This window comes from Trichosurus vulpecula, chromosome 5 (assembly GCF_011100635.1).
Source record: "Trichosurus vulpecula isolate mTriVul1 chromosome 5, mTriVul1.pri, whole genome shotgun sequence".
NCBI classification, from domain to species: domain Eukaryota; kingdom Metazoa; phylum Chordata; class Mammalia; order Diprotodontia; family Phalangeridae; genus Trichosurus; species Trichosurus vulpecula.
In genome coordinates, this window is record NC_050577.1 from 126,713,168 (window position 1) to 126,726,731 (window position 13,564).

General features: G+C 35.5%; 1 protein-coding gene across 6 annotated transcripts in view; it reads left to right on the top strand.

The window, feature by feature from the left end:
• Positions 1-13,564, top strand: part of CADPS2 (calcium dependent secretion activator 2) — a 730,659-nt gene that overhangs the window by 371,674 nt on the left and 345,421 nt on the right. For all 6 annotated transcript variants that reach the window (XM_036759293.1, XM_036759295.1, XM_036759294.1 and 3 more), the window contains exon 7: positions 1,170-1,281. In XM_036759293.1, the coding sequence (XP_036615188.1) occupies positions 1,170-1,281 (112 nt within the window). The remainder of the gene's footprint in view (positions 1-1,169; positions 1,282-13,564) is intronic.

A 13,564-nucleotide genomic window follows, 5' to 3' on the forward strand; every position in this document is an offset into this window, starting at 1 on the left:
TTTTTTTACTTAGTGACTTTTTCATGTATATTTTTATCTTGTGTGTGTATATTCCACTTCTTCTTATAAAACATGATATTTTGATCTGTGATCTTTCCTTCAAGCTGTGCTGACTCTCACATAGTTTGAGATCTGAACTACTTAGAAGTAATATTTGATAAGATATCTTGTGATGGAACTGATTTTTAGGGCATGTATTTACAATTAGTTCTCTGTCATGCAAGCCTGGAAATAAGCTGAAATAGATTTGTGTGAAATTAAAGAAAGATGCTAGTAATTAAAAGATAAGCCAAGAAAACATGTTATTTTCCTACAATGATTTGGAAAGCCAGATGTCGCCAGACTTACTTCATTCCTGTGAGAGCATATTGGGAAATTAACTGCAAGACATTAATATATTAATAATGCATTTTCTTTTCTTTTATGTCAGAATTAGAAAAACAAAAGCTTCTTACAAAACAGTGCAGTAGAAATGGTTCATGATAATATTTTAAAAGAATAAAACATGTTTTCTAAGGAGGCCCCAAGGAAAAGGTGGAAAAAATGTTCAAGATTCAAAGGTCTTCCCAGAATATTAATGTTATATGTAAAACAGCAACATTATTTTTTAGTCTTATATGAAAAAAAATGCTCAATAGCAAAGTCTTAACTCTAATTACCACCTTTACCTGAGCTGAACATACCATGACTCTTAGCTTGTGAAGATAGAATAAGAAGTTTTTTGTTACTAATACACTTCTAAAACTGACATTATTCCTTACCCAGCTTTATTTGTTTGCTCAATGGGTTCTTCCTACAGCTGGAGAGTCAAATTACTTTTAACGAGTATCAAGTAAACTTTTAGTTAGTTTGGATTATTCATTAAATCATAATTGAGTTATGCATCTGGAGGCTTCCTTTTCACTTTTGAACACCTTTGACATAATTAAGTAATGCATTTTTATTTCTGATAGGCTAATAACTGCATCATGATCTCAAAGTGTTTTTCGTAATGTCACTTTTTCTCCTTGATCGTGTTATCTGTCAGTTCACAACAATCAAAGATAAAAATTAATCTCACTGAGCCACAGAAGATGCTACGTAGTTTAACATTGCTTTCTGTGAGCATAAATCTAATACTAGACAAGATTAAATCTTTCTTTTAAGAAATTTCTGTTATTTTATTACAGATGGGGTACCCAAGGAGATTTTACCACTACTCATCCTCGACCTGTGGTCAAAGTAAAGCTCTTCACTGAAAGTACTGGAGTTCTAGCCCTTGAAGATAAGGAATTAGGAAGGGTGAGTTATGATGAGCTTTACAAAATTAAAATAATGTAACTAGTCATAATGTCACAAAGCATCTAATTATCATTTGTGATAATAAAATATTTGCCCAAACTGAGTGATGGATGAAAAAATCATTATATAAATGTAATGGCATAGTTCTACACTATTAAGGAATAACAGATGAAGAATTCAAAGAAAGAAGAGAAGATCTACATGAAGTGATACAAAACAAGAGAATTGTAGACAAAGAAGAATATACACGATGATCACATTTTCAATAATGTCAACATAGCATCTTAACTCTGGCCAAATACGATGTTGAATCTTCATACCATACTACCAAACTTAAAGCACACATCTCTCCTTTATGTCAATAGTAAATTAACCACTTTAAATCATCTAAATGCGTTTGCTTGGGTGTTTGTTGAAGAGCGTATTTGGTAAGACAAAATGTCAATTTATTTTTTAAAATAAAATTAAAGCTATGAACTATGTGGGGTATAAGTTTGGATGAGTAACCATAGTTCTTCTTTGGAAAGTGAGAAAAAGTGGATAGTCTTAGTCAGTTTCCATGGTCATAGAATGCCTCTTTAAGCGTGTCACAAATTTGACTGGGTAAAAGAATGTGAATGACCCAACCCAAGTGAACACTTTTCCTCTATCTTAAAAACAATTCAGACCTTATAAATGCACTCTTCCTATGTGAAAAGTCAGGACATGAGGGGGGTATTCTTTCCTTTTTTTTCTTGTGTGAAGAGTATTTGCAGGAGGACTCTTAAGCACTTTATTTCTCTGCTTATAAAAGTATACTTCAATCACAATTTAACAATGATTTAATATATATTTACATTTTCATATTTGTACAAAAATATGCTAATAATATATTTCCTGTTCCTTCAGTCTTAGCATATTACTCTTGAATTCCCAATATCTGTCTCTATCCTTATCCTTCTGTTTTGACAAGATTGAAGTTGGAGTGGATTTTCTTCAAAGTCAATCTTGCTTTCTGTTGTTTTCTGTTACTTAAACTTATTCTTTGCTCATCTATTATTTTTGGTTTGGATTGGTTATAGATGCTTTCTTATCCTACATGACCATCAAAACCAGAAAAAAATATTGTTCCACAGAGGAAAAAATATCCCAGTAATTCATTCATTCATTCATTTTAAGCACCTCAATATATCTTGGTTTTACAAATTACTACCTGCATGACCTTGGACAAGTTACTTAATATTTCTGGGCTTCAGTTATCTCATCTATAAAATAATGGGGTTGGAAATATCTATGATATGTAAGGTTGTGTCTGGCTTGAAAATCTATGATCCTGTGATCATCACTCCACTAGAATTTACTGGGACTTTACTATGTTAATTTTTATAGTCCAAACTGATAACTTTTGGTGCGGATGACATTGAGTTAATGATATTCATTGCTGTGCTCCAGTATTATATGGACACCAACAATACTATGCCTGCTGGGAATGCTTTCTATAATTTTTCGACTCCAGGTTTCTTCTCATAAGCCAGGAGTTACTGATGCTTCATTCCACCTCCAGAACACAGGTTTCCCCTTCCTTCTCTTTTTGTCCAGCTGTTTAATCTTAGTAGTAGAGCTATATCACATTAAGCTAGTGTGTTCCTGTCTGACATGACAACTTGGAAATTCTTGAGTTTTACCCTTCAGGTTATATGGGATGAAATTGAACCTTAGTTGGTCAATTCCACAAATTTCAAATTTGGTAAATTTACCTATTAAAAACAATCTCTTTTATTTGGATGCTTCCAGCTCCCTTGATGGTTTATTCTGATTATTACCCAAAGAGAAACTTCAGACCTAGTCTTCCTATTCAGTACTTCAGTCAAAATAAGGAGAGTATATATCTTATATACAGTCAGTCTGTAGTTCTAAAATCCTACAAGTCTGTGGTCAGTGAACAAAGGATGTTTTTGAAGTCCCTGAAATAAATAGATACATAGGCCATATTTCATTGAAAACGTTGTGTTTGAGAGTGAGAAGCAAACCAGCATGTCATATTTACATCTATTAAAAAAAGTTATGATGAATAAGTCTATAACACAAGTTCTAGGGCTACAACTCATGTCTTCAGAGAAAAGTAATAACATGATTTATGTTTTTTTCCTAACCCTGAGCTATATTAATAGATATTTTCCCTTTAAATCTAATTCTTTTTGGCATTAAAATGAATTTCATTCATTTTTGCTGACACTGAATCATGAAGGGAAAAACACTTAACTGTTTTTTTTAAATGAAAAACGTCTTTCAATGATGTATTATTTTCTCCTGAATGACACCTACCAGTACAAGATTTGTCCTCCAACAGTAGAGAACACTTAACAGATTGCTCATTCCACCTTTGAAGAGATTGTTAGTTTTGAATAGAAAAGCCACCAGTTTTCAAATGTCACCAAGTCAATGTCTGGAGGGTTATTTGGCCCATTGGGGCAGGCACAAAGAAAATGAACCCCTCGTTCTCCCACTGAGTAGATGAGTGATCTTGGACTGGTCTCTTTAAACTCTCTCAATATTTTCATGTACACAATCTGTTCCAGCCCTAACATTCCACAATTCTCTGTATTTGTTACCAGCATATTATTGAAAACCCAGCATCCTGCTGATTGGAATAGTAAGATAAGGAAATTTTGAAAAGGGGTAACTTTACAACAATACACAATAAAAGTCCATGCCTTTCAATTCATTTTCCCATGGTAACAAAACAGTAAGTGGTTTGGATCCTACCTTTAGTCTTTAAAGGCCTACTTGTATTTGAACAAAAGTCTTCTCTAAAACATACTTGATAAGTAGTTGTCTGGTCCCCATCTAGTCTTTTTGCAAAGACCTCCAGGGAATCAGGGTTGAGGCAATCCTTTTCCTTTTTTAAAGAGAGATTTAATTGTTAAGAAGTTTTCATTGCATCAGGCCTTATTTTAAAACTTCTTCGACATTACGACCTCTGGATTCTAGTTTTGCTGCCTGAGGCCGAGGAAAAAATGTCTAATCCCTCTTTCATGCAGTTGCCCTTCAAATACTTGAAAACTGCCCTCAAAGCCTCTTTGCTCCAGACTAAATAGTTATGGATCTTTTAACAGGTTTATATATGACAGAATCTCAAGGCCTTTCACTACCCTAGTTGTCTTCCTCTTGATACACTCTAGCTTATCAATTTTTCCTCAGATGTGGCACCTAGAACTGAACATATTACTCCAGGTATAGTTTGATGCTGGTCTTCTCTATCTCACTTTCTGTCTTTCTATCTCACTCCAAAGTCTCATCAGTTAACTGTCTTTTCACTTCTAGGGGAAAGAATCTTGGCAACCCAGGTGATAAATCAAGCAGTAATTTGGAAAGGACATCTAGGAGGTAAAATGGGCCTGGAATCAGGAAGACTCATCTTCCTATCAAATCTGGCCTCAGATACTTACTAGCTCTGTGACCCTGGGCAAGTCACTTAACCCCATTTGCCTCAGTTTCTTCTTCTGTAAAATGAGCTGTAGAGGGAAATAACAAACCACTCCAGTACCTTTGCCAAAACAAAACCCAAAAGGGATCACAAAAAGTCAGATATGAAAGAAACAACTGAGCAATATCTATTGATCCCTGGATGTTATTGTGACCTATTATTGACCATAAGCAATTGCCACCATTGGCAGCTTCTATTCTGAGGTGTGATTTGGGAAGCTTGCTTACCAGTATTACCACAGTATTAGATGTATCTCATTGTTTTAAACTTTTTATATATGCCATGATATTTATTAAGGTAAATGAACATTCTGATTTGTTGTGTACTATAAATGACTATTATCAGTAACCTCAGCATAGTCTGAAGCCAGGAATTCAGGAATAATTTTTTATGATTATATTTTAAAAAATAGAAAAGGATATATTGAATTTATACTTTCTTTACTGATTGAAGAAGTAAGTGAAATGTTAACAGTAGAAATGTAGAGGTGAAAAGAAAGGAAGGTAAGTAGAAGGATACAGAAGTATTGAATGCAACATATTGTTAGCTTTAAAAGCCATTATTTATTTATCTGTACCCTTACAAAGCAAGAAAATTCTGTGTTCAGAGAAAGTATTTAGAATCTGTGTGGAGGGGAGTAGGTAGGTAGCAAGTTTGAATCTGAGGAAAGATGGCAAAGTGATCTTGTTGTCATGTCTCTCTGCCTCTCCCCAGCCTCCTGGATGCTCTGGGCCATGTTGGTTCCCAAATTAATAGGACAGATTTAGCAAACATTGCATTAATTTTGTTGTGTCAATGAGGGAGGGTCCCAAAGGCATCAAAATCGGTAAGTGGCTGCCAAAAATCTTAGGATATACTGTGACAAGGACGTTTCTGCTTCATCTGTCACATCCCCTGCCTGTGTGACCTCTCTTGTACTTCTTAGCTGTGATCCATTATGTATTTTTTGCTTATTTTTTTAAACCCCAGTAGGAAGTTTACATTTTGACATGGAAATTTGGTTTCTTCCTAAAGAAACAGATACATTTTGATGTAATTTGGAAAAATTGAATATATTTTTAATTGAATATGCTGTCCTGCTAGTATCCTTCTCATGTGTGTCTGCTGATTCACCTTCTTTCTAACACAGAACACATTTGTCTACCTGAGCCTACCCTAGCTGTCACATCAATGTAGTCTAATCATTTTGGCTTATAAGTTCTGATGTTCAAGGAATTTCTTGTTGCTGTGAAATTCATTTTTATTTTTTAATTTAAAGAGTAATGAGAGAGGTTGTTTTAAACGTAGAACACATTTTTGATTCTGGATACCCCAGTTCTTTGAAATGAAAACACAGCCTTATGTTTTATAAGTTTCCTTTGCCAACAGAAAGATTATGGCAGATATATTGTGTTCTTCTTTGTGATGTAAGGATGTGTTTGATAATGTGATCATTAGCTTTATTTATTCTTTATACTAGAAGTAATTAGGAAATGGGTTTTCCATTTTTAGAAGTTACCTAAATTAATTACAGTAAATGATCCTGGAATCAGGAAGACTCATCTTCCTAAATTCAAATCTGGCCTCAGACACTTACATACTCTGTGACCCTGAATGAGTCACTTAATCCCTTAACCTCAGTTTCTTCAACTGTAAAATGAGCTGTGGAAGGAAATGGCAGACCACTGCAATATCTTTGCCAAGAATACCCCAAATAGGGTCACAAAGAGATGGATATGACTGAAAAATGACTGAATAACAACAAATTAATTAAAGAACCACTAAATACAATAATATCTCTTTAGTAATAATGGTAAGATGTTTGGCTATGAAATAATGATTCTATAAAATTATATATTAAACATTATTATTAAGTAGTAATCCTGTTGTTATAAGATACAAGTATATAGTAATGAGACTTCAAAAAACTCAATAATTATAACAAAACTTGCATATTCAAATAGGTAGCTAGGTAGTGCAATGGATAGAGCATGGATTTGGAACCAGAAAGATCTGCATTTACATCCTGCCTCAAATAACTTACTAGCTATATAACCTTACCAGAATCATTTAATCTCTTGGTCTCAGATTCCTAGGCTATAAATTGGAGGTCCCTTAAATGTAGTTATTTAGAGAAGTTATATGGATATTTCGAGGATACTACTATAGAATTTTTGAGCTACTCTTTAAAAGTTCCTTCAGAAGAAGTTTATGAGCCACAGAAGAAGGTGAATCCTATTACGTTATAGTCATGCCTCATTGTTTCTTTTTGCCAAAATTGGCACTACCTACTTTATTAACAACATTTTACTATGAACAACTTCTGGCTTTTTCCAGAAACAGCATCCAGTCTCAAATGTCAAAGAATCGTGCTTTCTTCTCATTAAGAACTTTCCAAAAAGTGTGCCATGTTCTTTGAAGACTTCCATATGTATATGGTGTATAAGTGCTGAAACCCATGTTTAAAAAAGAAAACACTTTATACTCCTTCCTTGTATGTTCCACTGAGAAGAAGGCGTTGCTGAATCCTGAGGAGAGATACATGCAAGGACTCTTCCTTATCAGAGTGACATTTTCAAGGAGGTGAAAATGATAAAAAAAAATACATCCACAAATACAAAATATTTGCTTGAAATATGGAGAACTGAAAGTCGTATGTATTTTTTTGGATTTTAGTCTTGCTATCTGAGAGATAATACTTCTGGGCAACTAGGTGGCATAGTAGATAGAGTGCTGGGCCTGGAGCCCAGAAGACTCATCTTTATGAGTTCAAACCTGCTCCTGGACATTAACTAGCTGTGTGATCCTGAGCAAGTCACTTAACCCTGTTTGCCTCAGTTTCCTCATCTTTAAAATGAGCTGGAGAAGGAAATGGCAAACCACTTCAGTATCTTTGCCAAGAAAACTCCAGATGGGGTCATGAAGAGTCCAACACAACTGCACAACAACAAGAAGTACTTCTGTTTCATAAGAAGAATGAAGACGTTTAAAACTAATAATCCACAACAGCTATTTTGTTTGTTTTGCACATATGTGAATGCTATGAGGAAATAGCAGGTGGTGTTTAATTATAGGTACATTTTGAATATATAGATAATTTAGTCTTGTTACACTGATTATTTCATTAAAGTGAACCCTTGTCTTTTGAAGCTGATCATCACATTTTCATGCAGTAAGTAAAAATTAGCTTTTATAGTCATAATTTTCATCAAGTTGTTTCCTCTGTTTTCTTTGTGAAAGCACCTCAGGATGGCCATCTGACTATCACAATGTGCCTCCTGCTGCTGAATTTTTACAACAGGAAGGTATTATTTAAAATAGTTCCATATTCCAACAAGGAGCTACCCAAGAGAGGAAAACTGTCGCTTTCAAAAACTTAAAAGCATTAGGCAGTCTACTTTTTCCTGTCTTTTGTGTAGTTTAAATAGGGCACTTTTGTCCCCTGTGTATTGACTTTTTAGCTGAGGCAGAGTTAAATTCTGGAGCAAAATATTTGTATATGTTTAGCTTTTAGAAAACACTTTAATGTTGCCTTCCAATAGGACACTTTTTTGACATCCTGAATTCATTACTAAACCATGCTAGGATGGCTAAGTATGCCATAGATGTAGTTATTTGGGACCTAGAGAAGCAGTAAACATCTTTAAAGCACCTTACTTATAATTAAGATAAAGTTTATTCAGCATTAGCTTTAACCAAATTGGACTACACATCATTCTCTGTTCTTATATTCCTTTCTTCCCTATCTGTCTTTGGAACAGCTAGTAAATGAGCAGAATGAAGAATTGTATTTTAACTCCCCCTTACCATACAAAATGATAAGAAAGCTGACAAATTAAACCCAACAACATTCAGAAAGATGGAGTTCCTGCCAGGTAATCTTTATAGACAATTAAAAAAACAGCAAGGGCATACTATCCACATCCATTATGTGCTCTGGGCATCTATCTCCCCAATCTCAAAACTGGGCCCTGTGCTACCGGCTTTAGATGAGTCAATAACTCAAGGGAGAATTTAAAAAGCTGAAATTAACAGCAGCTCAGAGTAGACATTCATTAAAAGCTGCCATCCTACCCATCATAACATGATGGACTCTCACTTTTGCAGCAATTCATTCAGTTTCTTAGACCACTTAGATGATGGAAGTTTAAGTGTTTAGCCTCCAAAGTGAATGAATGAATGTGTGTGTGTGTGTGTGTGCATGTGTGTTGGAGGAAGATGGTGGAGACTAAGAAAATGAGAAAACAAAGAAAAATTGCTAACACAAACAAGATTTGGGTGTCTATGAACCTGTGATTTCACTGGTATAGTCAGTGATGTTCTGGCAAATGCTTAACAACCAGCCCACTGAAAAAAAATGTAAGTTTAATCTGAATTACTAACATTTTCTCCATCAGTTCAAGTCTGGGCAATCAAAACAAACAAACAATAAAACAAGCCCTGATTAGTAGCATTGCAAATTTGTTTGCAAATTGCTGAGTTGTAAATGCCCTTACTGGGGCAGCTCAGTGGACAATGGATAGAGCACTGGGTGTGGAGTCAGGAAAACCTGGATTCAAATCCTGCCTCAGACACTTACTAGCTGTGTGACCCTGGGCAAGTCACTTAACTCTATTTGCCTCAGTTTCCTCATCTCTAAAAAATGAGCAGGAGAAGGAAAGGGCAAACTAATTTAGGATCTTTGCTAATAAGACCCCAACTGGGGTCATGAAGAGTTAGACATGACTGAAGTGACTCAACAACAAACAAAATGCTCACACTAATCTGCCAAGCCAATTCAAGAGGATTCCTTCATGCCCCCAGTACATAGGGAATTCCTGATCAGGAAGGAAATTCCTTTCCCAATGCATATGGGTATCTCCTCTTCAACTTTTAGCCTTTGAGATTGCCTGGAGAGTTCAGAGGCTAAGTGAATTTCCCATGTTCACAAAGCCAGTGTTTATTAAAGATGAATGAAATGATGAATTGCAAAATGAGCAGAACAAAGAGAATGTTGTATACAGTAACAACAATATAGTTTTAAGAACAACTTTGAACGATTAAGTCATTTTGGCTATTATAAATAACCAAATTAACTACAAAGGACATCTGAAGGAAGATACTATCTGCATCCAGAGAAAGAACTGATAAATAGAAGTATGCATAGAATGGTTTTACGTATATACGTATATACATACACACACACACACACACACACACACACACATATATCTCAATGGTAGCAATCTCTTGGGCAGGGGAGAAGGAGGAAAGAAAGGAAAGCTACATGATAACTCTATCATATATTTAAAGGGAATAGTAAATTGTACATAATAGATGTAGTTTCATGTACTATCATCTTTTTTCTGTTATGGAAATGTTTGTTTTATTTCTTAAATTCAGAATTAAATAAAATTTAAAAAAAATTCAAAAAATATTGGAGATGAGACTTGAATCTAGATGGTCTAAACTCTGAAATTGACTTTTTAACAACTATAGTATACTACAGTGAAAAAAAGAATGCTATAGTATAGAAGATGAGAATACTAGAATTAAACAGATGATAATACATCAATAATAAGTGCCACAGGGGTTCTGAAAATTTATTGAGGATCTGATACACAAAATGAAGGGTAAGATTAGGAGTACAGCAGGACAGAAGCTGGGAACCTTTAAGAAAAAGCAGTAGATACCCTGTTTTTCAAAAAAGAGGAAGTTGAAAAAATTAAATTATACAGAAGAAATGTTGTAGCAAAATTTGAACAAATTTGTGTGATACGGAGTGAAGTAGTGTTTTAACATAGGAAGAGAACTGTCTCTGGAATCTGGTGACCTAGGTTCTAATCCCACCTCTGATACTTTATGGGATATTGAATGAGTCACTTATCCCAGCCTCAGTTTCCTTACCTGTAAAACAAGTAGGTTTAATTAGATGCTTTCTAAGGTCCCTTCCTACTCTAGATCCATGATACTCTGTGAGAAATTTATTCTTTTTTCTAAAAAGCTGACCTGGAAGATGGCATGCAGAGAAATAATTTAACCATCGTTGAGTTCCCAGAAAGGCAAAATGAAACAAAGCCTAGATACTGTATTCTCAGAAATCACAAAAGAAAATTACCTCCAAAAATTAGGACCAAAGGACAAAGTAAAATGGAATCCATGAGTCACTACCAAAGAAATTCCAGAGGAAATATACCTAAAATGTGATTGTCAGCTCTAGAACTCACAGATAAAGACATATTACTAAAAATGGCTACATAGATGATTGAATGCTAAGGAACCCCAGTCGGAATTTTTATGATATCACAAAAAAATGGAAAAAGAGATGCTAGAACATGATATTCTTTTTTATTTATTTATTTATTTGTTTGTTTATTTATTTATCTTTAGTTTACAACACACGGTTCTACATAATTTTGAGTTCCAGATTTTCTCCCCTCCCTCCCCAAGACAGCATGGAATCTCATATAACTACCATGTATAACTTCGCATTGAATTAATTTATACACTAGTCAAGTTGTGGAGAATAATTATGACCAATGGAATGAATCATGAGAAAGAAGAAACAGAACCAAAAAACCCCCCAAAAACAAAAACAAAAGAGAAGAAAAAAAGGCGAGCATGTAGTGTGCCTCAATCTTCATTCAAACTTCACAGTTCTTTCTCTGGATGTAGATGGCATTCTCCATCATGAGTCCCTTGGAGTTGTCCTTGCACCTTGTGTTGCTGAGAAGAGCGAAGTCTGTCAGGGTTGGTCCTCACAGAATCCATATGTCTGTGGTTGTGTACAATGTAGAACATGATATTCTGACAAGAAAATGAAAATGGGTTATGCCCAGGAATAAATATACACAATTGAGCAAAATCCAGAAAAATGATTTGAACAGAATTAGATACCTGCAAGTATTTTTATTGAGAAAACCAGAAGCTGGGCAGAGTCTTGAAATGCAAGCTCGTTGGACAAAAACAAAACAAAACAAAAACTTTTAGAAGGTAATTAGGTTGTAACACCAGAAAAAGACTAACTGCTTATGTTATATTTATTCAACATGCATTTGTTAACCACTTTTTTTTGCAAGGCACCTTTACTCTTCAATCCTTTGCAATTTAGCTTCCAAACTCCTAACTCAACAGGAAATATTCTCTCCAAAATTAGCAGTAATTTATTAAGGTTGATTTTAAGGGATGCCCACCTGGATTAGGGTGACTAGAAGGATGATGATACCTTTGACAAAAATAGGAAAGTTGGGAGGAGGGACTGATATGTATTGAGTTTGAGATGCTGATAGACCATGCAACTCAAGATGTATAGCAGGCAGTTAGTGATGCTCAGGAGAGAGGTTAGGACTGAATATGTAGATTTGAAGTCATTCTGTGTACGCATGTTATGGAACTGGCAAAGGAAATCAATAACAAACTTAGAAGGTCAAAGGAGAAGAGTGTATGTTCTCATTTACAGTGTTTGGAGCTATCTTATACTAGTCAGCACCTTACTTTCATCCCTTCCCTTCCTGTCCCTGTGCCTTACCCCCTGCCACTTTCAAACCTAGACCCAATTTTTGGGTTTTATGCTCCTTTCATTCTTTATAAATGTGACTTTCAGCCATGCCAAAATGGCAGAATAGAAGCAGGAATTCATATGAACTCTCCCAGATTTCCCTCCAAACAAATCTAAAATAACACCTAAAATTGAATTCTGGACTGGCAGAGCCAACAAAGGGTCATGGTGAAACAATTTTTCAGCTCAAGACAACTTAGGAGGTTGGCAGAAAAGGTCTGGCACATGGGGGTGGTGAGCTGGGGCACAGCACAAGCCACTCTGTGGCAATGCCAGCATCAGACCTTAGAGGGGACTATGTCAGCAGTGGCACTTTCAGGTGTGCTCAATCTACAGGTGATAAGGGAGTCAGACAACTGGTCATAAAGGGATTAAAGGAGATCCTTTCCCGTGTCTGGGTTCAGGAACTTGTTCCATTGCCCATACTCAATTCTGGGTTGCAGTTTCAGAGAAAAGAGTAATACTGTCACTTGTGGCTAAAGGGGAACAGGAGCCCTAGTTATAGCTCCAGGAAAGAGAAGAGTGCCTGTGGTTGCTCATGAAGGAGTAGGGGTCCTGGTCTCAGTTCCAAGGCAGAAAAGAGCATTTGCCTTTATAGCTGCAGGAGAGCAAAGGACCTAGTCACAGTTCTAGGGTCAAGAAGACCACTAGCACTTGCACCTACAGGGCAACACGGTCCCTTCTTATGTAAAGGCCAGAGCACAGGCCAGGAGAGCAGTGACCACACCTCTCCTTACGTTATATCACCCTGGAAGCACCAAAAACTTACATATTCCTAGAACCAACTCAAAAAACAGGAGCATAAAGAATCTGAAGCTTGGGAGTACCCTATCCACCCTGAGAGAACCCAACTTTAGCATAAAATTTAAAATTCAAGAAATAGGCTAGAAAAATGAGCGAACAACAACAAAAAAGAACCTGACCATAAAAAGTTTATATGCTGGCAGGGAAAATCAAGACACAAGCTCAAAATAAAACAATGATGTCAAAACATCTACAGGCAAAGCCTCAAAGAAAAATGTGAATTGGATACTGGCCCAACAAAAATTCCTTGAAGAGCTCAAAATGGATTTTCAAAAGCATATAAGAGAGGTAGAGGAAAAATTTGGAAAAAGGAATCATAGTTATGAAAGAAAATTATTAAAAGAGAGTCAACAGCTCAGTAAGAGGCACACAAGTCCACCGAAAAGAACTCCTTAAAAAAACAGAATTGGCCAAGTGGAGAAAGATACAAAAATTCCCTGAAGAGAAAAACTTTAAAAATAGAATTGGTAAAATGGAAAAAGAGGTACAAAAGCTCA